Source organism: Trichoderma harzianum, assembly GCF_003025095.1.
Source record: "Trichoderma harzianum CBS 226.95 unplaced genomic scaffold M431scaffold_51, whole genome shotgun sequence".
Lineage (NCBI taxonomy): Eukaryota > Fungi > Ascomycota > Sordariomycetes > Hypocreales > Hypocreaceae > Trichoderma > Trichoderma harzianum.
In genome coordinates, this window is record NW_020209299.1 from 1 (window position 1) to 23861 (window position 23861).

Sequence of the window (23861 nt, forward strand, 5' to 3'; positions counted from 1 at the left end):
TTATAAACTATTAAATAAGATTATCTTTAATAAAAAATTAATATTTATATTAAAATTTTAGTAATTACTTATAATATAAATTAAACTAAAATATAAAGTTAATATAGTTTACTATTTATAAATAAATAAATAAATAAAATAAATTAACTAAATTATTAAAATATATTTATAATATTACATTAACTTTAACTAAGATAATTAAGTAAAATACTTCCTAACTACTTAAGTATTTTATAATAGTATATTAGTAAAATTTATAAACTACTTACTATTTTACGTAAATTATAAATTTAAACTAAATTTATATTAACTACTTATTAAAAAAGAAAATATTAGTAAAGTTATTATTATATTTAATAAACTTAAGGAACTATATTAAGAATTATAAATATAACTTAAATTTATTAAATAAAAAATAATTAAATTTATAAATATAAAAAAAATTAAAAAATTAACTTTTAAAAAGAGAAATATAATTTACCTACTTTAATATTTATAAAATAATAAATAATTAAATATTAAGATAAATAGGCTAAGTAATAAATTTAATTTTAAAAAACTTAGACTTTATAAAGTTATAGAGAAAATTAGATTTATTAATTATAAAATAAATCTTTTACTTACCCTAAGGAAATAAAAAAAAAATTATATATTTAAATTTTTATATTTTACTACTAAAAGAAGTATTAGTAAATAAAAAAATAAGTAAAGTTATATAAAATAAAATTATTATTTAAGGTAAAAAACTTAAATATAAAGGTAAAAAATTTAAAATAATAAGATTTAATAAAAATACTTAATAAATTAAATACTTAATAAAATAAAAAAACTATAATAAAATAAAAAACTTATAGTAAATTATTAAGGACCTTAAATATTTAAAAGATTTTATAAATAACTTTTATTAAAGTTTAGGTTTAATAAAAACAAGTTAAAAGTATTTTAATTAATAATATTAATTACAGAATCTATAATTACAAAATTAATTAAATTAAGTAATAATAATATAGTTTAAAAAGCAGCCTCTGCTTTATGTTTTTTTTTTAACTACTTTAGCTTTACTAAATTATTAATACCTTAGGATACTATATATACTACTTTTTTAAACTATTCCTTATATTATTTCTAAAAATAAATAACTTTAGTTATAAAATTTATAATTTCTTTTTTAATAGCTTTAACTTTATTATTAAGCTAATTATATTAATAAAAAATATATAATAATTATTAAGGTAAAAGAAATACTTTATAATAAAATTTATAATCCTTAATATACTTTAAGTAGTAATTTAAGTTAACCTTAGAAGCTAAATATTAAAATCCCTTTTTTTTATAATAAAAGTAGGGTTTTATTTTAATAGATTATAATAATATAAAAGCAGTAAGTATTATACTCTTATTAAGTTTTTTTTTTTTTCCTTTTATATTAACTAAATTAGTAAATTTTTAAATATAAAAAGTTATTTTAATAATAAATAAATAATAAAATAAGAAAAGTACTTATAAGTAAAAGGTATAAATACGTATATACTAGATTACTTAGTCTTAGGGATAAAATTAATAAAAGGGGGAGAATTATATTATAACTTAGCTTTTATAATTATAATAAAGGGCCTATAAAATAAGTACTCCTAGATTAATATTAGGCTACATAGTTAATTAAGGAGTAGTTAATGGAAATTAACATTAATTTTAATTAATATAAGAATAAATTAATTAAAATTATAAATAGTTTTACTTAATTTTAAAATATATAATTAAATATATAAGTTTACTTTATATTATTTATTAAAATACTTAAATAGCTAGTTATTATTAATACTATAGTAATTAGATTAAATATTTAAATACTTTATTTATAGTTAATAATAAAATTACTTATTTACTAACTTAACTACTTTACTAATATAAACCCTAGAACTATTCTAAGGTTTATCCCTTGGAAATAGCTAACCTATACTAACCTATAGAACTTAGTTTATTATAAATATAATAAGGCCTTAAGGATAAAATTAATAAAAGAGGGATATTATATTATAACCTAGTTTTTAAGGTTATAATAATAAACTAATAAATTAGCCTAAACTAAATTAACTTCAATCCTTTAATTAATTAAAAAAGAATTAAAATACTACTTTTTAATTTAATAGTAGATTAATAAATTATTTATTAATCTAAGGAAGAATTAATACTTTATATATTAATTTAGTCTAGGTTAACTAAATATATAAGTTTACTTTATATTATTTATTAAAATACCTAAATAACTAATTATTATTATAGTATTTATAATATAATTAAATTAAAATATAAATATTTATTTTTATTTATATTACTAACTAGTAATTAATTTACCTATTTACTAATTTAACTACTTCGCTAATATAAACTATAAAACTACTCTAAGGTTTATCCCTTAGAAATAGCTAACCTATAGTACCTATAGGACCTAGTTTATTATAATTATATATAAAATAAAATTATATAATAAAACTAAAGGAGGGGAAATAACTAAAATATTTTCTATTATATAACCTTAATTAATTAAAATTAAATACTTTTAATAAATAAATATAAAAATAAAAAGAAAAAGAATATATTTAAATCTTTAACTCCCTTATATAATACTTTATTATTTTTATTTTAAAGAAAAATAAAAAACTATACTTAATTATTAATTATAAATAATTAAATAATATTATTATTAAAAATTAAACTCCTTTATTATTAATATCTAAAGTAAAAGATTAATTATAAAAAGCTATAATATATACTTAATTAAATTTTACTAATACTTATAAATTAACTTCAATAAAAGAAGAATATAAATAAATAATAACCTTTAGTACCTTAGGAGAATTTTATATATTTTTAATAATATTTTAAAAATTAATAAATATACTTATATTTTTTTAAAAAAAAATTAACTATATTTTTCAAAAATATTAAAATACATTTATTATTATTTACCTAAATAATATTTTAATATATTTTAAAACTAAAGAAAGATATAAAAAATATATATATTTAATACTTTAAATTTTATTAAATAATTACCTTTTTATAAACCCTAAGAAATATTAATTTTATACCTAAGAAATAAAATTCTTAAAATATATTATTACCTTTAAATTTATATAAATAAACCTTAAAAGAGTTATTATTATTAATAAATAGCTAATATTAATATTAATTAAAAAAGTATAAAGTTTTTATAAATTAACTAATTATTATTAATATTTTATTTAAAACTTCTTAGTTTTTACTTAATCTTTAACTAATATAATAAAAAAAAACTAAAAGTTTAAATAAATAAAAAAAGTAAAATAAGTATTTTAAATAATTAAGTAAGCTATAACTTTAAAATTTATTTTAATTATATATAACCTTAAAAAACTAATAAAAATTAAAATTAATATATTAAAGTATATAATTAAAAAAGTACTAAATTAATAAAATAATAAAAAAAGCCCTATTCTATTATATTTTATTTACAAAAGGTTATTAAAGCTAAGCTTAATTATATAATTTATAATAAAAAAATTTTAAAAATTAAAAATTATTTAAAGTAATAAAGCTAATATTATAAAAAAAGTAAGTTTTAAATTAAAATCTTTATTAATTACTAAAATATTATTTATTTTACATTTACTTAAAAGCTATTTAAATAATAATTAAAATATTTTAAATTCTTAAGTAAATTTAATTATAAACTTATATATTATAAAGGATTAAAAAATAAAAAGCTAATACTTTTAGTAAAGAAATTAACTATTTTTAAAAAATTCCTAATTACTAAGGTATTATATTATATTAAAATATATAAGGTAATTATAAATAAAGATCCTTTAACTTAATTTTTAAAGTATAAAAATATAATAAACTCTTTAAAGAAATTAAAAAATATATAAAAAATTAAAAACTATATTAGTTTTTATTATAAGTTATATTATAAAATAAATATTTTATAAATAATAATAAATATTAAGTACTCTTTAATTTATAAAAAAAAGTTATAAAATATATTTATAAATATTTACTATTTAAATATTCAAAAATTATCATTATATATTAATAAATACTTATAATATATTAATTTAAAAAAATAAAGAAAATTATTACTAATATTATAATAACCTATAATAAGTATTAATATATTAAATATAAAAGATATAAGCTTTATAAAAAACTATAACCTTTACTAATACCTAAATTACTATAAAGAATAATTACCTTTAATTATATTATAAACCTATTACTTTTTAAAAAACCTTTTATTAAGGTAATTTATAATAATATTTTAATAATAGTAAATAAATTTATAAAGTAAATATACTTTTTACTTTATTAAAAATTATACTTAGTAAAAGATTTTATATATATATATTTAAGAATAATAATAATTAATTATAATATACCTTAAGAAATTATCTTAAATAAAAAATAAACTTTTACTTTTAAATTTTAGTAAAAACTTATAATAAAATTTAAAGTAAATTATAAACTTAGTAATATATATTATCTTAAAATAAATAATTAAATAAAATAAATAAATTAGATTATTAAATAATACCTAAGGTATTTTATTAATTTATAGTAAAATAATAAAGTTAATAAACTACCTTTTACTTAATTATAATATAATAATATAAAATTTAAATTTACTAAATTAATACCCTTTTATACTTTATATAAATATACTCCTTTAGTATATAAACTACTTTAAAAAAACCTAATACTAATAAAATATAATTTTAAGTAAAATTAATAATTAATTTATATAAAGAATTAAAAGTATAGCTAAAACTTATTTAAAAATATATAAAATACTATATAAATAAAAATAAAATTAAAAAACTAATTTTTTAAAAAAGGAATATAATTTACTTACTTTAATATATATAAGGCTATAAAATATTAAATATTAAAATAAATTAATTAAATAATATATTTAACTTTAGAAAAATTAATTTATTTAAAACTTTAAAGAAAATTAATAATATTAATTATAAATTAAAAATACTAAAAATTATATAATTAAAATACCTTATATTTTATATAATGCTTTTAAAAAATATATAAATTAATAAAGTAATAAAAAGACTAATCTTAGATAAAATTATTATTATTAAAAATAAAGAAAAATAAAAAGTTAAAAAAGTTTTAATAATATAAAGGAACTTAGAAAAAAGTAATAAAATAAAATACTAAGTTAAATAAAAAAAGTATAATTTAATTTATAATATATAAGAACTTATTAAAAGCTTTAATATAATAAAACTAATTTAAAACCTTTAAAAAAAATTAAGATTATACTTAAAACTCCTAATACCAGCTATTTTATAAATAAAGAAATAATTTAAAAAAAGGACGCTAGGATTTCCTTCTATAATATAAGAAAATCTAAACCCTTATACTTTAAATTAGAGATTTAAAAAAAAAAAATTAACAGTAATTTTAAAAGGATTTAGAAAAGTATTATTAAAAACTATATTTTAATTAATTATATTTACTATCCCTACTACTTAAATATTAATTACTACCTTAGACTTAGCTTTTTTAATATTATTTAACTTATTTAGGCTTTTTAAACCTTAATTAACTATTTTTATATTTTAATATACTAAAAACTCTTTTTAAAAATAAATATATAATAAATAAGCTAAAGCTTCTATAGCCTTTTATAAATACTTAGTTAACTACTCCTTAACCTTTTTTTTTATATATATAACTACTTATATTTAAATATTATTTAACTTACTATTATAATTATTAAAAAAAGAATTCTAAAAAAAATAAAAAATACTTATATATATTAATAAAAACCCTGCTTTTATTATAAAAATAACTATAATAAATATATTCTTTATAATAAAATACTTTATTTATTATTTTATAATAATTACTTATATTATACTTTTTATAAGAAAAATATATTATTACTAAAAACCCTAATTCTTTAATAATATTTACTAAAAAAAATATTTATAAAATTTATATAATAAGCTTTTTAAAACCTAATTAAATATACTATTATACTATTAAATAAAAAAAAGGAAAGTTATAAATTAATAATAAAAAAATAGTAATATTTATTTATATTAGTCTTAAGGATAAAATTAATAAAAAAGGAGTATTATATTATAACTTAATTTAGTAAAAGTATATACCTTAGGTAAAGTATAAACTAAAAGGTTAATTAGGAAAAAATTAGTTATATAATATACTTTTAATAAATTATAACTATAAGCTATTATAATCTAAAGGAACTATAATTTAATAATAATATAAGGAAATAACTAAATATATAAAATTTAATTTTTTATACTTTTTAAATAACTTAAATAAATAATTATTAACTAAGTATTAAAATTAAATATAAACTAAATCTTTATTATATTTTACTTACTTTATAATTATATTTACTTAAAACTACTTTTTATTTTTTTTACTAATATAAATTAATTAACCTTAGCTTATTACCTTAGGAACTTACCCTATATTAATTAAGTATTAAGTTAGGATATTATAGTAAGAGTTAATAACTATAGCTATATTTAATACTATATTTTATTTAGCCTATTATTATATATTAATTTTATTAATTTTATTTATAATTTTATTTTTAATAAAAGATTTTCTTTTTTTATTTAAGTTAATAACTTTTTTTATATTATTAAAAATAAAAGTAATAAAGCTTTTTAAAGCTATTTATACTATAATTACTACTACTACTACGCTAGGTTTTACTTTATTAAAGCTAAGTAAAGGTATTTTATTTATACTAAGGGCTTTTTTAAAGTATTTTTTTTTTTTAAAAGTAAAAAGGAGGATTATAACCTCTTTCGTTTTTAGGCCTAAAGGGGTTACTTCTTTTAAAGGTTTAAAAGCCATTATAGGTCCAGGGGCAATAGGATTTATTTTATTTTAATTATCTAAACGGTTTATAAATATTTCTATCTCTCTAAAGTCCTTAGATAAGATTATAAAGGTAAAAATCGAAGTTGTTTTATTTAATAGTTAGTTAAATAGGGTAAGGATTTTTAGTAGTTAGGTATTTAAAAGGTAGGGTACCTGTAGATGTAGGAGGGAAGCTTAATATAACTAAGCGTTCTCTTGTGACTCGAATTTATGCTAGTCCCCTGCCTAGTGATAAAAAATATATGTGCACTGTTTACTATATTTCGCGGGTTACCAAAGGAAGAGCCCACCCCTATTTTCAAGTTTGTTCTTTTTCAATATGGAAGTTAGGTTCTCCGTCACTTTACTCTCTGTCCCTCTGCTGTTAGAACTATCAGGCGTTTATTAACTTTTACAAACCCAGCTGATACGGAGCGCCTTGGATTTCTGCCGTGACTCCTTCGAGAGTCCTTCAAGAGTCGAGGCCTAAAATGGGTTCTAGAAAGGCTTTTCTCGATGTTGCAAAGGCCAATTATCAATTCCCTGGTAGCAAGCGACGAAACGTGAGTTATCGAGATCGATCGAACTAACTCAGTGAAACTCTGTGTTGGGAAGTTGGGACTCAGTTTGAGAGTGTCGACCAAAGATAAACTGTATGGACAGTGGAGTCGTTGTGGACTACGACGTCTGTGAAAACTCATTTCAAGGACTGAATGTTCGAGGAATTCGACTTCGTGGCGCCTGATCGAGGCCAAATTAGCGATAGTTTCATTACGCCCGTTTCATTAATGGTTACGCTGTTTGTACATGCATTCCCCTTTTTGCGTCAACCCGAGTTATTTTTCTAAATCTTTTATACTTTTTATTCCCCCTTCCCACTATAATGCAACCGATTGATAACAGTATCTCAAAATTACCCATTCAAGCTAAGGTCATGGCCTGTCGCTGAGTTTAGCTTACAAATCCCGGGTGGTTGAGTCAAAGGTGTCGAAGTCGTCGCCTATTCGCATACCATGGCTATTTAACCGTCATGCGCAATTATAGGGATTCATGACGTGGTCATTTCTTGTCCAATCATCAATAATTCAGCAAAGTTTGCATCTCGAGAAGAGCCTGGCTCCATAGCATGGCTTGAGAATAGTAAATCGAGTGGCATAGCATATTGATCAACTAGGCCCATACTGGTAAGAGTATCATTCGCGTCGCATGTAGACGTCCATGATTCGTGAGCGGCATTATCACTGACGGTGAATCCGGACGGAGTTGGTTCCTGTAGATACTGCTGCTGCTGGTCGTCGTCGTTCCTGTTGGAATTTTGTCTTTGCCCAGAAATATTTACAGGTTCTGTTGGTAGTACAATGTGGCTGGCGTGGCTCAAAGAGACCGAATTCGTAGAAAGAGATCGCTCGGAAGGATCTACAGCTGTAGTTGGGCTCAGCAATCCCATGGAGACAGGTGAGATTAGGGGTGGCGGAATACTAGGCGCCCCATTGCTTGGTTTGCCTGCATACACAGCCCTCCACTGCCATAGCCCGTCATGTGCAATACTCAAGAACGAACGCGATCGCAACGATAGGCGCGGCGGTAAGGTTGGGGAAGCCTCGAAGATGTCCTTATGTATTCCCCACAGCTGTGGAAGGACAGTGGTGACTCGACCGTCCATGTCGTTGTCCTCGACCGAGCACTGCTTGTGTACGGATATACAGGTGGCAAATGCTGCTTTTGCGAGATCCTGATTGACAAACTGGCCATAACTGGAGTGCAGAACCTTGGAGATAAAGACGGCGGCGGTAAAGCACATCCTCAAGAGTGGGAAGGGCAGATACCGCATCGGGACGTCGGCTTCATCTCCTCGTCGGAGGGCATCGATGTAGCCTAAAGCCGCGGTGAAGGCTCGCAGAACAGCCAATCTACGCGTATCGGAATCCTCATCGTCAAAGATCGCGTATGCCTTCAACTGGAAGTTGACCGCGGAGTAGTAAATGGAGGATCGATCTACTCTACTTAGTCTCGATACAAGCAAGCCTTTGACTGAAGGTAAGAAATTGGCAATGTACGTTCAGGGAATACTGACGAGATTGGTATGCAGCCATCTTGACCTCCAACTCTTGGAGGTCCGGCTCAAAGAGACTAAGCATTGAGACTTTATAAGAGTCTTCCAGACTGCCAAAAGCCATGTGGACCTTGTTCAAAAAGCGCTGCGTGAGAATTCCAATATACAATGGCTCAGGCAGCTCGTACGGATTCGCTTCGGAAGCGACCTTCTGTATGGTGCGGTCGTGCGGAAGAACAGGAAGGTGGCCATTACCCAATGATGCACTGTAAATATCATCACATCGTCAACTCGCACGAGCATAAGACAAGACCGGGATCCGATGGGAACAATGTGTCTTACCCTTCGACGGCTAAGTAAATGCAACACCAAGCTCTGACAGCCTGGAATAGCTCTGCCTTACCGAGCGGAGCCCGGTTCCGAGAGTACAGCTCAAGAATCTCTGGCCTGTGGAGCCCGACATGTATGGCCCCAGACTTTAGCAAACCTGCCAGGATGTAGGTGATGTCTTCCGGCATGGTAGAGACGGGAAACGTCCAAAGACAAAGCAAGATCATGGCCTGTAGGGATGGCAGCGTGTGAGGAGGGGACGCTATAGTCGTCCAAAGCAGCCTCTTAACGGCCGGCATGAGGGCAGGTAGAAGAGAGAAGTCAGTGCAGTCGTGTCGAGCGGCGGTTACAACTATGGTCCAGAAGAGCACGGGTGAAGCCTTGTAGACGACGTCCGGCGATACGGAAGGCGGAAGCATGGGCAAGCCAGTGTGGTAGTAAGTGTAGTAACTAAGCTATATATCAGCTCTTCCACATGCTGCTGTATCAAATAGTAATTTGAAGTATCTTACATGTTAAAATACAAGTCAATTTGATTGGGACTTAGCGCGACTGACTCAATTTGCCGCGTCACGGAGGCTCTTTGTGATATAGACATGCCTCCATTGGCGAATTTGGGTTCAAAGAGATATCGTGAAGAGCTCAAGTCTGCGCTATGATTGCTCTGATTGCTCTCCGACAATCTTTGGGCCTCAATTGGTTCAGGAATCGTCGATGCGCATATTGGCGGTGATGACGCGGATGCCGTCGGCGCGGCAGATGGAGGATCAGAGTTTCTCGCGGGCATATCGCCAAATGTTTTGAGGACATCAAACTGATCGGTAGCACGTCTGAGGGCATTGCAGATGCGTGGTTAGCACTGGAAGCCGAAAGCTAATTCGTCAAAAGTGCATTGCAGCACACACAGGACAGGGGTGAATTTACGTCATTTTGCTGGTACGCTGGAATCTCTCGTCAAACACACAGGGCTGAGCTAAGTCGGCGCAACGCTGACATGGTTGACTACTCTCGGAGGAGGCCTCGCATCGCAACTACATGTATGCATCAGGAAGTCAGTCCCAATATTCACATGCGGCGAGGTGCGCACACTAAGCTCGTTGAGTGTGGTTTAGTGGGTAGTTGAACAACCTTGGACCGCCGACATCGACGACATGCCACGCGCGTCCGCTTTGTTCGTCGCGCAGCAGATGTTCCAGCAACCTCATTCTCCCCTATCCTTTGAGTGTTATCCGGGCCTGCATTGGATGTAGCGGTGGATCCTGAACGCGGGGCCCTGGGAGCAAGCGGACGTGGAGCAAGGATAGGATGGCGCCCAATGGGCTCCGACCGTTGAGGGCTCATGATCTACCAATCCCAATCACGATAGGCCGTGAAGCAGACCTGGATAACAGAGCATTACCGGTTCTATATTGACTGTTGTTGGATTGTTAGGTCCCTTGCAGGCAGACTTTTGAAGTGTGGTTACATGGAGCAGTTTTTTCCAGCTCAAGCGGCAACCTCACAATACCTCCACTCATGTGCTTGAATTTAGTGGGTGCGGGGAATAAAGGCGGAGAAGGCTTACGCGGGGAACAGCGGTCTAGACGCTGGTGACGAAAACGAGCCGTTAGGCTGCGACGACATGACAGATATTGATCTCCATGTCTACTGGGATCAGCCGCTGCAGCACTCTATTAAACGAAAGTATCATAGGCCCTAAACTACACTCAATCTTCCCATAGTTACCTGCACGGCAACGTTAGGATAGTTGCGACTCTCGCCCTTTCTACAGAAAATCCCAGCCTCTCGCAAAGGTTAGTAATTCTAACCGAGGATAGTCAAGGCACTTTCTTGTTTTGTGATCGAGTCAGCCACGCGACCAACGGCTTAATCTGCTCGCTTGATCCTCAAGCTTCCAACAGCTGTTAAACACGGCATTTAATAGTAAATGGCGAAGCTATACGGCAAGCAGTACCCAAAAGGCCTAGATCGCTATAGACAAGTCAAGTACCGAGGAAGAAATGAGCGGCTCATATACAACGATAGGCGGATGATGTTTTAATAGTCTTGTCTATTTCAACTCGATATGCGCTCCTTTTACAGTCCCCTACCCTCCGGCTTGTTTTGTACGATACTGATTGGTTCGGGTCTCCATCGGAAGACTTATGGCCAAACTAGTCGGACTTGCCGCGACAAGTGACCAATTAGAGCTTGAGTTTCGCGTTGTGCCGACGTTGCAGTCTTCGGTGCCGTTTTATGGCAACCAAAGTCCTAGCGATCAATGGCGTGACGGCAAAAGTAACGAATGGAGGAAAAGATGGTCTTCAGGCACTGAACTATGTTGAGGTGGTCCTATCGAAGCGTTCCAAGTCTTCCGCGCAAGACGGAGAGGTCTCATCGTCGGAGACCCAAACAAACTTTGGAAAATTCCCTGTTTGCCTGTCTTTCCATAGCTGATCGAGTTTTCACAAATAACATGTTGCGTCTTTTGACCTTATGAGTACACAAGCTGTTAATGTTTTTGACCTGAGCTACACGCTGGTTTCGAGCCAAGAGTTTCATCTCCCTATTCGGATCCTCCCGCCATTGTGAGGCTTATGCCTTTGTGAGTCGTAGCAAGCATCTACCGCCTTTGGGAATAAGTACAAAATGATCCGTCATCTCCATGTCATCGTCTGTCGTCAAGCTCCCAACCTCAAAATTATATCTCCTTGTCAAGACCGCCAAGGTAGACTTGAGTTCCATAATTGCAATGCGCCGTCCAAGGCAGGTCCTGGTACCTTTCCCAAAGACAAGTAGCTGGTCGCGCATTCGATCTGCTGTTCCATGCTTCTTCCCGTCGATCCATCGTTGCGGATCAAAGCGGTCAGGGTCTGAGAAAATTGTGGGATCACGCTGTGAGGTCAATGCTTGGCACGATATAGTAGTCTGCGAGTACATTAGCATTTCTTTCCGCGCAGAGCATAGAGGCGAGGTGACTAGAATCGACTACCACGAGTAAACTGGGAGTTTAGTAACATACGTAAGCAGGAATAGCTACTCCATCAATGACGGCACCGCCTTCTGGCGCCAGTCGGAGTAGTCCGGCCGGACCAGCTGGGCGAAGTCGCAGGATCTCCATGATCACTGCGTCAAGGACAGGAAGTTCCGAGATCTCACTATACGAGAAGCTCTCACGCTCCAGTCCAACAGCTTGCTGAACTTCTTCACGAAGCCGGAATTGCCACTCTGGCTGATGGGATAGTTCCCAAAATAGATACGCGAGGGTGTTGCTGGTTGTGTCGGTTCCAGCAAATACCAAGTTGGTAAGTTCTTCGACGATACCTGTATCTGTTAGATGCCGTGGGATGCTTTCGTTACTCCTTTCCAGGGATCTCTTTTCGGTGACCATTCTTGCAATTAAGTCATGGTGCTCTACAGGGTCATGAGATGCGAGATAAGTCTCGTACGCGCTGCCGCAGTACTGTTCATAGCCGAGTTAGACACTCCGAGAAGCAAATGTGGGTTGTATGCAAGGCAATCTACCTTTTTGAAGCGTGCTGGGCTATCGAGAAACTTTTGAATAGAGTTTAGAGGGACATATTGCAGTATAGTAGTCGTTAGGGGAAACATCCATTTGACCCAAAGAACAGGGAAAACTTCGTCAATGTGATTCAGAAGATCAGGTAACTCCTCCTTCTGCAGTCCACCGAAACTGTCATCGACGAAGCTCTGTCCTACATTCAGCGGAAGTCAGCATTCATGCCGTCATAGCTCTGCTGAGCATAAGAACCTACCAACAACTCCAAGCGCTAGCATACGAAACCAAGGCAAAACGTCCAGGGGGTCGTTGAGACGCTTATCAAAGCACTTAATGAGTAATGCAAGCTGTCGGTGCACAGTGGGTTCAATTTCGGCCACAGCAGCCGGGCTGAAGCTCGGAATGATGCGTTTCTTCATAACCCGGTACTCATCTCGATTACGAGTAGTGAAGGTGCTTTTGAACCCTAGGCAGTCGTACACGGCTGCCTTAGGGTACTTGGAATGAGCTCCGTAGATCTCCATGAGGGCCGCTGGCGAGGCGAAGCACACTTCGGATGGACTCACGCGAACAATCGGGCCATATTTCTTGTGGAGATTGTGAATGGTGTTGCTTCGTTGTCCAGACAGGTCGATATACAACATCCACGCCGCTGTCAGTTTGGCTATGAAAGGTCCAGGCACATTCCTCAGCGGATCTGTAAAATACCTGTACTGCCAATGAGTCAGCTTCCTGGCTATAGATAGCTAATGCTGACATTCCCGCTCGAAGAAGAAAAGCGTTTCTCCATCAAATACGTACAAACTCTACAAGAAGCAATCCCGGTCCAATCAAATAAGCCAAAACCCACAGCCAGTTGATATTAAGCGTCTCTGCAGGAAGAGAATCCATTTCTGTGTATCTAACAACTGAGGTGCCGGAAGCTGAGGAGTGGAAGTTGTGTCAATCTCAACGAAGCAGAAATTAACGATGTCTATCATGTTTTCTGACTTCAATCATTTACTTTTAACCTTCTTGAACCTCTCTATAACTCTGTCGACGTACCTTACCAACGACAGAGAACATGGCCGTTAGTTAGTAGTAGACCGACTCGTCGACCAATAGGATGACGTATCAAGGTAGCCGGCCCCGACAAGCCGAAGCCGAATCGGCTCGAGCGATTCCGCGCTTCCAATTGGCTGTTCAGGCCCGGTAACGTATAAACATGTGTCGGCCTGTTTCCGTAAGCCTACCAGGAAGGTGAACATACTGACGAATCTGAGTGAGTCGGCGTGGCTCTCTTGAGGTCTCTCCTTGTTGGAACCGGCTATGTGATGGCCATGGTGACCATCTCGGGGCTTAGAAATCAACATCGGATCAGCCGGTGACTCCCGATTTCTTTAAATTGCCTGCGACAGAGGCATGGCTAGCACACGATCTGCTCACTGTCGACTGGCCGAGACGTCTATAAGCTTGGAAGCCATCACTACTGTATCAAATACTTTGAAACCATCCATCTTACTTTCCCAACTCAAAATCATCTAAATCATGGCGCAGATTGACGAGTTTAGTGCCCCGCAATCCCTCCCAAAGAATCCGGGGCTGTACGTGAATGGTTCATTCCATAGGCCCAGGGATGGCTTTTACCAAGAGATTATTAGTCCCATAAATGGCAAGATAATCACCAAAGTCGCCTTTGCCGGAAAAGAAGATACAGTTTCTGCACTAGAAGCTGCCGACAAGGCCTTTGAAGGATGGCGCTCTGTCTCCACGCTAGAACGGTGCAACATCATGCGCAAGGTGGCTCAGGTCGTGCGCGATCATGCCGAGGAGCTTGCTACTTTGGATGCTTGGAACATTGGCAGCCCCATCTCTATCATGCGGGCTGAGGTCGAGTACTCCGCCATGAACTTTGACCTGTTCGCCGGTCTGGCTCCGGCTGTGACGGGGGAGACCCACCGCTTGACGGACGACATGTTCCATTACATGATCCGAGAACCTCTAGGTGTGGTGGCGCGCATTATCCCGTACAATCATCCATTCTTGGGCATGGCCATCAAGATGGTGACACCACTGGTCATGGGTAACACGGTCGTCGTCAAGGTCTCGGAGCAGGCACCGCTGTCCGCTTTCCGACTGATGGAGATCATTGGTGACCTTTTCCCACCTGGAGTTGTCAATGTATTGGCCGGTGGCCGTGAGAGTGGAGAGGTCCTTTCAAGTCACCCCGTTGTGAAAAAAGTCACTCTTGTCGGCAGCGTGCCTGTAGGGCGAGCCATCTCCCGCAGCGCCGCTGACACGCTAAAACTCACCACTCTGGAACTCGGTGGCAAGAACGCTCTAGTTGCCTATCAAGATTCTGACATCCCAAAGTTGGTTGAAGGGATTGTGAAAGGAATGAACTGGTTCTGGTGTGGGCAATCGTGCTCGTCGACTTCACGCGTCTTTCTCCACGAGTCAATTCACGACGAGGTAGTCAAGCAAGTCGTCGAAAGAATTAATGCGGAACATAAACCGGGAAACCCTCTGAAAACCGAAACAACCATGGGCGCTCTCGTAGATACCAAAGCTATAGAGCGAGTGAAGAAGTACGTCGAGATCGGTAGGGCTGAGGGGGCGACGCTGGCCACTGGGGGGGGAACGCCGAGTTTGAGCGGAGAGCTATCCGGGGGTTGCTTTTGGTCTCCCACAGTCTTTACCAATGTCAAACAAAACATGCGAATTGCCCAGGAAGAGATTTTTGGCCCGGTCATGGCTATTCTCAAGTGGAGTGACGAAGACACACTGTGGAAGGAGGTCAACTCGGTGGAATATGGTTTGACAGGCTCCATTTACACCACCAATACTGCTACGGCGCAGAAGGCTGTCAAGAGAATGGAGGCGGGTTATTGCTGGATCAACACTAGCTCGACGCATTTCTTGGGGCTCCCGTTTGGTGGATATAAACAGTCAGGTATGGGTCGCGAGCACAGTTTACACGAGCTATATGACATGACGCAGGTCAAGACGGTCCACATGAGCTTGGAGTAGTTATTACTATAAGACAGATACAATGTCAAGAATCACTAGTTGGTCTTCTTTATGAGCACAACCATGTTTTGTATTTTCTTCTCTTTACTGTATCGTAAAGAAATGTTTTGGGCTTAAATCGTAAAGTAGGTTTTTCCTTTTCAATTTATACTACGTACTCAGGCTCTGTATTTTGGAATATTATACCGACCCCTGTACCTCAATCCCTTTTCTTAACTTGGAAGTAAAGCCTTGACAAAATACGTTGATGGCAATTTGAATCGGCTCATACATCATGGTAACGGCGCTGAAAAGTTACCTGTGTTCCGTTTCGGGTGCCATGTTAGTTTAAGCACGTAAATCGGTCTACTATGAATTACTCTCCACCCCTCTTGGAAGAATTGAATAACTCGTGTTGCACCCTTCTCACCTGAGCTTCCGTCTAGCTTGAAGTTCAACGCTAAGCCAAATATTGTCAATCTTATGCCAATATAGCAATTCTAGTCCTAGATTACACGCCATATCGAACTTGGACCATGGCTAAAACCAACAAGCATGGGCACAGGTGATTAAGATGAGATCAGTGATTGGGCAAATATCGCTGACAGACTTCGGCTAGCGGAGCTGCATATTTTCAAGCTATCATCTATTGGAACTTAGAGAAAGACTATTTGTTCGTTGTTAAAGCGACTAATCAAATACTTGCTCCGACTACTTATACAAGTTGTCGTAACAATCTGCATATTGAGATCATACTCTCTACTACATCCTCGTTGTATAGAACGTACTTTAGGGTGAGGCATTGTCCAGCCTGGAGACACGATTCTCATCAATTTAAGAAGAAGGCATAGCATGAGTGATATAGCCTATCTGGTGATCCACACTTACTAGAGAGTCCTGGTCTCCAGTTTGGAACATGAGTCATTGCCGAAACCTTACGGTTTGTTGGATTAGGGGATCAACTATCAACTTAGAACCATAAACAAGACCTCTACTTTGAACACATTTCTATATTTGTTATCAAATCCCGACCAAATTCATCGACCCTACTCCTGATCTGCCGCAACCTTTATAACAACCTTGCCTACTATCTTTCCGGACTTCGCATGCTGCAGCGCTTCTCGAGCTTGTTCAAATGACCAATCTGTCTTGTCTATCACCGGTTGGAGGTGGCAAGCACTAATAGCACGATTCATGCACTCAAAGTGCTCACGACTCCCCACTGCGGCGCGTCGAACCTCGCCAAGGACAAATCGCATATCAAATATCGACCCCCCGGAACCCTCCGAGCCTCCTATGACAATAATGTCACCGCCAACTCTTAGGGCCGCCGCGCTCTGAGCTGCTGCGCCGGACATTTCCAGCAAGAAGTCGACCCCACGTCCGTCTGTTGCCGCTTTAGCTTGTTCTCCCCAATCTGAGTCTCGATAGCTGAGCACAATGTTTGCTCCGACCTGCCTCAGAAGATTTTCACGCTCGCTGTGTAGTTCGCCTGTAGTGGCAATTACTGTCGCACCAGCAGCTTTCGCAAATTGAATTGCAAATAAGCTCACCCCTCCACTGCCTTGCGTCAGAACAACGTCTCCAGGCTTCACACTTCTACGACCACAGAACAGTGAATTCCAGGCTGTGACAGCGGCACAAGGGAGTGTGCTTGCTTCAATGAAGTTCAGATGTGAGGGAACAATGACAAGTTCCTCTTCCGAAAACACGACGTATTGACGCAACACGCCGTCCGAATGCGCACCAATTTGAGATGCTTCGGCAATCGAGGTGAGTTCACCTTTTAGCCACTTCCTGTGGAATGTTGCAGCTACGCGAGATCCCAATCTAACGCGGCTTACGGCTTCGCCAACGGCGAGAACAGACCCAGCACAGTCAGACGTAGGAATAACACCTGGTTTGTAACCCCACATGTATGTGTTCTGTGTTTGTTTGTTTGTTTTATTATTAACGTCCACTAAGTAAGCTAGTTACATAAGTCCTCATCTGGGCACTAGGACGGTAGGAGCCGCCGAGTTCAGATCGGGCGTTCGCTACGTTTCAATGTGACAAAGGAAATGGGGAAGTATTAATCTGTTTTACGTGTCTGTTTCTGTAGGGGGGGGGCCGTATGGGCTTGTCTCCTCCACTAGTTTCTGGAAATCCTTGTACCCCCCGTCACCGAGGAGGTATTAGATATGGGTGGTTCCGAAGCGCGCTTCCCTCTCCGGTATGTCGGGGAGGAAAGGGGCTACCATGCGGTACTTTACAAAGTGCCCTTGTGTCTTTGGCTCCCCGCATTTGCAGGTGGGCCTGGCGTCGTATCCGAATCTCTCATGGTATTCTATAAAGTCCCCGTGTCCAGACCTTTCGGCTAGCAGCCTATGTAGGATCAGGCGTAGGAGATGTAGCTCCGGGGGCATGGAGGGGGCTTTGTAGAGGCCCCATCTACCGGCCTTATAGGACTCTAGGTAGTTGTCGTTCCAGTTGTCGTCCTGTATTTCCCTGCGTTTCTTTTTCACCCACCTTTTAATAAAGGTAATGGTGGAGCAGTTTCTCGAGTGGCAAAGGAGTTCTAAACCCTCCTTTACCAGTCGGTCGGCTTCTTCGTTTCCTAGTACGTCTTTGTGGCCTAGGACCCAGGCCACCCTCGTGGTTACCCATGGGAGTAGTCTCTGGGCGATTTAGCGTAGCCCCATGTAGGCTCCTTAGGACGAGGCGGGAGTTGGCCCTAGTATTCCATCCACCACCGCTGAGTTATCCAGGAAAAACAGAATCTCTCGGATGTCCGGGTTTGCAAAGGCGCGCGTCCTGGCTAGCTTTATAGCTTCAAAGGCGCCCACCGCCTCGGCGTCGTAGACCTCCGCGTTGGCGAGGGGGCCGCATGCTGTGGTTCTCTTGAAGTCATAGTATGTGACGGCTCCCCAGCCGGTGTTGCCTTATTTATCCTGTGACCCATCCGAGTAAGCAAGGAGGGTGGACCTAGGGAGGCCGTCGAGTAGTTCTAGGTGTTTCTCCGCTGCCTCTGACTTCGGTAGGCCTCTGAAGTCCGGGCCTGCTCGGACCGCTCCGTTGTTCTTGGCGAACAGGGAGGGTCGGACTGTTTTCCCTACTAGGGCTGCGGTGCGTTGCAGTTGGGTGGGGGGAACCCTGGGGGGGAGTTTCTTGTCGATGCGTCTGCTGATCGGGTGGTTCCTGTCCAGACCCGCGAAGCGAGCCGCTGTGCGGAGTCTGGTCTGTGCTACCTATACTGACGCCGGGGGGACTCCCGATTCTCTGTGTATGACGGAGAGGTTGGTCGTCTTCTACACGGGGACGACTGCTCTGGCTGCTGCTTTGAATGGGGGTTCCAGGATCGCAGTTAGTCCCGTTGAGCCTGTTCCCACTTGTCTGTTCGGGTTCGTCGCGCTCTGTCTGCTCTCGCCGGGCCAAAAAGCCTCCGTCCCGTATAGGGCTACAGGGGCGACGTAGGCCTTGGCTGCCATGGCTACTGCGTCTGGCGGGGATCCTTTTTGTGTCTTGTTCAGAGATCTTAGGAAATTGGCCGCTTTGAGGGCTTTTCCCTTTATGATCCCGAGGTGTTTTTTGAAGGAGAGCCGCGAGTCCAGGTGTATCCCTAACCACCGGACTGAGTCCTGGGGGGCTATGATCTTTCCTCTAAAGTCCACTCCCTCGCCGTGTGCTTGGGTTCTGGTCCTGTAGAAGTGTATGAGTTCGGCCTTGTCCGGGTCGAAGGAGACCGCGTTCCTGTCACCCCAGTTTAGGGTGTCTTCCAATTCCCACTGGAGCTTCTGGGCGGTTTCTTTGGTGTCGGCCCCCACTGCCATAATGCCAATGTCGTCCGCGTACCCGAAGCGGGTGTTGGGGTCATTGAGCTTCAGGCTGGGGGAAAAATAGAGCATGGAGACGATGGGGGAGATAGGGGACCCCTGTGGGGCTCCGCATTCCAGCTCCGTCTCCGGGAGGGTGGTCCCGTAGCCGTTTCGAATAAGAGCCTTGCGGTCACTCATAAAGGAGTCGACCCATTTTACAAAGAGGGGGGGCCACCCTTGTTCCCTAAGTCTGTATACTAGGCGGTTGCGTATGACGATGTCGAACGCGCCGGAGATATTGAGTGTAAGGAGGGAGACGACGAGACCCTGGGCCAGGGCGACTTCGGCGTTGTGTAGTAAGTAGGCGACTAGGTCTGTCGCGGACCTTTTTAGGAGAGCCCCGAAATATTATTCTGGCAGTATTTTGTGTTCTATCGCTAGGAGGGAGACTCTTCTAGCTAGGAGTCTCTCGAGGCCTTTGCCTATACAGGAGAGCAGGGAGATGGGTCTATAGCCTTTGTGCGTAGTGTACGCCTTCTCCGGCTTCCCAGGTTTGGGGATGATGGTGATCTCCGCGCTCCGGAAGGGGAGTGGGTGGTATCCTATTATCAGGCATCCGCGGAAAAGGTTGGTTACGTACTCGCCGATGGCGGGCCAGGCGAGCTGTAGAAGGGCGACTGATATGCCGTCTGCGCCGGGCGCGGTGTTTCCTGACCCCGTTGTAGCTTTCTTGGCCTCCGGCTCCGACACTATTTGGTCCCAGTGGATGTTCTTGTTAATGGGAAAGTCCTCTTCCCATGGGTCTGAGATGTCTTCCTCTGTTGTCTTTCGCTTGAGAAGTTTGTCTCTGAGGAAAGTCGCTCTCTCCGTGGGGTCTGAGATGCTTTTGTCCCCGTCTATCAGGGGGGGCGGTTGAAAGCGGTCCGTCGCCTTGCGCCACTTGGCCACTGACCAAATGTTCCTAGTGGCGCTGGCTTCCGCTATGATCTCGTCCCAGTGAGCTCGCTTGCTGCGGCGTATGGAGTCTCTGAGGGTCTTGCGGGCTCCTTCATGGGCAGGGGAGCCGTCTGCCGCTTCTTTATAGGCCCTATGGGCTGCTTTGCATTTCTCCGACCACCACGGTGCGCTGTGGCCGTTCTGGTGCCTGGTCTTACCGGCCGCCTCTATGACTTGTTTAAAGAGGTCCTGCAGGGCCTTGGCGCACTCGTCCAGGTTGGTTTCTGACGGCGTGGTCAGATCGACCGTGGGGAGGGTCCAGGCGAAGGAGCGCATGAGTTGGCCGAAGTCTTCCCAGCATTCCATCGGGACGTATTTTTTCCCTGCCCCCGGGGTTGTCCTGAGGGGCTCGGGCAGGTTCGTGATCACTGTGTAGTGGTCCGACCCTGTGTTGAGGGAGTGTTCGACCCTGGTTGACGCAGGGCAGTTTGTGAAGACCAGGTCGATGCACTTTCCCAAGTGTCGGGTGGGCGTGTCTGTTAGAGCTGGGAGGAGATCGTGCTTCTCCGCCCATTCCGCGATTTTGTTGCCTGCTGGGTCCGCGCCCCTGCCCGGTTCCCAAAGTTGGTGTGAGGCGTTGAAGTCGCCTGCGATGATTGAGCGGGGGGGGGGAGGGCCCCATTTAGTGAGGGTCTCTGTGGCTGAGTCTGCCGAAGCCCTTCGGTAGACGTTGACGATGGTGTAACCGCATACCTCTATCCAGCATATGCATCCGTCCTCCAGGCCTGGGGGAGAGAGTTGTTTGCTGGGGAGGTTCGGAGAGATTCTAATGAATGTGAGAACTGAGGGTCTGGCGTCCCTCCAACTGTTCAGGGGGTTGTATGCTTGATATCCAGGGTGATTCTTGGTTTGCCTTCTGTTCGATACCCTGTCCTATTGGGCGTAGGGTTCCTGGATCAGCACAATGTCGTAGCCACCTTCCCATGCCAGCGATAGGGCGATGTCCTGGTGTGGACCGCTCCTCCCGACGTTGGCTTGGAAGATTTTGAGGCCAGTGTTTCTTCGGCGGCTGCGACGGGGCCTGTCGTTCATAGGCTCGCGTCGAGAGGTCCGTCAGTTCTAGGGGGGGCGTCAAGCATGTTTTCGTCACCTTCGGCTTCTTCCTCTTCGTCGTCCGGGCCGGCCACGTGGACTGCCGACCTGGCGGGGGAGGTTCCCTCGTGGGGATCTTCCTCGTCCGAGTCGACTTCAACGATGACCTTTTTGGCCGGAGCCTGAGGGGGGAAGGGTGGAGCCGAGCTGGAGATTGGCAGCCTTATGCGGGGGCCCGTTCGGGTCTCCGGGTTAGACGTTTTCTCGACATTGGGGGCCGGGGCGGGGGCGGGTTTGGGTTTGGGTGGGTTGGCTTTGTTGTATTCCTGCTGGCCCAATTCCCGGATTGCCTGGAGTTGGGCTTTGGTTGTCTGTACTTTTTCCCCGTTCCTGACGACCGGTCTGGCGGGGCACTTCAGGGAGTCCGCCGTGTGAGGGCCGTTGCAGTTGGCACACTGAGGCGGGGACGAGCAGTTAGCCGTGGTGTCATTGTGTCTGAAAGACGGTTTGCCGCATTTGTGGCACCTTTCAGTCCTGGTGCAATTCCGTGGGTTGTGGAATCTAAAGCACCGCAGGCACTGGGTGACCCGAGGGGGCTGGACCCGGATTTCCGCCGGGAGGGAGCTGCTGAAGAGTTTGAAGCCGGGTTTGACGTCCTCATTAAAAGAGATGAAGTAGCTACACGTGTCGAGGGATTCTCCGAAGTTGGCTTTACGGCAGGAAACGGGTAGGCTCTTGGCCCCTGCCCTAGCGCGTGCCTCCTCCGGGATTAGCGCGTCTGTGGGGTGGGTCCCGCTTATGTCGGTGTACGTCTTCGACACGCCGCGTACGAGAAAAACCTTCCACGAACATGCTTCTTCAATTTTTAGACCATCGTTCTCTACCACCGGCTGGAGTGCGATGATTTTGTTTTTGATGTCTTGATTCTTGCCTCTGAGGGCAAAGCCTGATCGGACCTCTTGGAAGTGAGTAATATCCTCGTTTGTAAGCTTCGAGATCCTGATCAGTTCTTGTCTAGCCCCGATGGCCGACAGCTTTCTCCATGCGTGGTCTGGGGGGACTCGGATGAAGATGCGGTCATTAGGGCTTTCCTTAGGTTTGTTGGTTTTATCTGTGTTCTTTCCGTTGGTAGCGGGGGCCGGCCCTCTGCCGCCTATGGAGGAATGCTTTAGGTTGTCGATTCCCTTCTGAGGGTTTTTGTTGTGAGTGTTTTCTTATGACGCGATCTATGCCTACGTGACCCTAGGGTCCTTCTGGCCCGCTTTTCCAGTGGACGCGGGAGCTCCCGCTGTAGTAGGGGTCCTGGCGGCGTCTGATTTGTCCTTCTTGTTGTGAGATGTGTTGGCTGACGTTGTCTTAGTTGGTTGGGCAGCTCTTTCTTTGCTGCCTAATTTCTCAGGGTCTTTGGGCCTCCCCTTAGGGTTGATGTGGGAGGCGACGAAGTTTTCAAGAGCGGTGTTCAGGCATAAGCGGACTTGTTCTGCCACCGCTGAGGAGAGCTGGGAGGTGTATTGCGCCAGGCAGGAGTCGATAGCCATAGCTATGTTCAATACCACGTCTTGTCTGGCCCGCTGTTGTGCGTTGATTTCGTTGATTTGGTTCATGATTTTGTTCCTGGTGAGGGATTTCCCCTCTTTGTTTAGGTCGGTGGCTTCCTTTGCACCGTTGAAGATGGAGGCGATGAGGCCTCTCGAGGCTGTCTGCGCCGCGGTCGCCGTCGCCGCTGCGCTCGGTCTTGCTCTGTTGAAACTGGGCGAGGGCATTTTGTCCGCGCCGAGGGCTTCTCCGAAGCGTCTTTTCTTCTTGGGGGTGAAGGGGAGGACCGTAACCTCTCCCGTTTTTGGGCCTGAGGGGGTCACCTCCTTCGGTGGTTGGAAGGCTGTCGCTGGTCCGGGGGCGACGGGTTTCGTTCTGTTCTGGTTATCTGGAGGGTTTGCAGATGTTTCCATCTCTCCAGGGTCCCCAGATGGGACCGTAAATGAAAAAATCGTAGTCGTTTTGTCTGATAGCTAGTCAAACGGGTGGGAGTTTTTGGTGGTTAGGCACCCAAAAGGTGGGGTACCTGTAGATGTAGGAGGGAAGCTTGCCGTGGGCCATGTTGGCTGTAGCACTTATGACAAAGTCGGCCGAGTCAGCCAATCCGGTTGCGCATCTGAAGACCACACTAATGAGTTGGCCAAAGAAGAGCCCTTGTCCGAGCACTTAATTATTGGCAATCTTCTTTCCGTGGAGCCCTAACTCACATCAAGAACAGGTGGAACACGACACT

The 23861-nt window shown here is 40.1% G+C and overlaps 6 protein-coding genes across 6 annotated transcripts; 1 reads left to right on the top strand and 5 right to left on the bottom strand.

The window, feature by feature from the left end:
* Positions 1-7633: 7633 nt before the first annotated feature.
* On the bottom strand, positions 7634-10702 carry M431DRAFT_514381 (hypothetical protein). The gene is made up of 5 exons (XM_024920221.1): positions 10208-10702; positions 9796-10113; positions 9296-9733; positions 8975-9219; positions 7634-8895 (listed from the first exon to the last, which is right to left on the bottom strand). The coding sequence occupies exons 1-5, from the start codon at positions 10210-10212 to the stop codon at positions 7949-7951; spliced, it is 1953 nt and encodes a 650-aa protein (XP_024767107.1). The 5' UTR covers positions 10213-10702; the 3' UTR covers positions 7634-7948.
* A 1155-nt stretch (positions 10703-11857) lies between these two features.
* Positions 11858-13673, bottom strand: M431DRAFT_11741 (hypothetical protein; the record flags this gene model as incomplete). The annotated part of the gene is made up of 5 exons (XM_024911997.1): positions 11858-12190; positions 12285-12725; positions 12788-12978; positions 13039-13495; positions 13584-13673. 5 exons carry the CDS (start codon positions 13671-13673, stop codon positions 11858-11860), a joined length of 1512 nt encoding a protein of 503 aa, XP_024767108.1.
* Positions 13674-14309: 636 nt separating this feature from the next.
* Positions 14310-15827, top strand: M431DRAFT_129983 (hypothetical protein; the record flags this gene model as incomplete). Its single annotated transcript, XM_024912434.1, has 1 exon — positions 14310-15827. The coding sequence occupies one exon, from the start codon at positions 14310-14312 to the stop codon at positions 15789-15791; it is 1482 nt and encodes a 493-aa protein (XP_024767109.1). The 3' UTR covers positions 15792-15827.
* A 1013-nt stretch (positions 15828-16840) lies between these two features.
* Positions 16841-17668, bottom strand: M431DRAFT_44736 (hypothetical protein; the record flags this gene model as incomplete). Its single annotated transcript, XM_024915237.1, has 1 exon — positions 16841-17668. A coding segment is annotated over one exon (828 nt), but the record flags the coding sequence as incomplete, so codon positions are not given.
* A 3189-nt stretch (positions 17669-20857) lies between these two features.
* On the bottom strand, positions 20858-21160 carry M431DRAFT_39707 (hypothetical protein; the record flags this gene model as incomplete). Its single annotated transcript, XM_024914842.1, has 1 exon — positions 20858-21160. A coding segment is annotated over one exon (303 nt), but the record flags the coding sequence as incomplete, so codon positions are not given.
* Positions 21161-22698: 1538 nt separating this feature from the next.
* Positions 22699-23731, bottom strand: M431DRAFT_553231 (hypothetical protein). Its single transcript, XM_024921381.1, has one exon. The coding sequence runs from the start codon at positions 23539-23541 to the stop codon at positions 22825-22827; it is 717 nt and encodes a 238-aa protein (XP_024767112.1). The 5' UTR covers positions 23542-23731; the 3' UTR covers positions 22699-22824.
* Between the last annotated feature and the right edge of the window lie 130 nt (positions 23732-23861).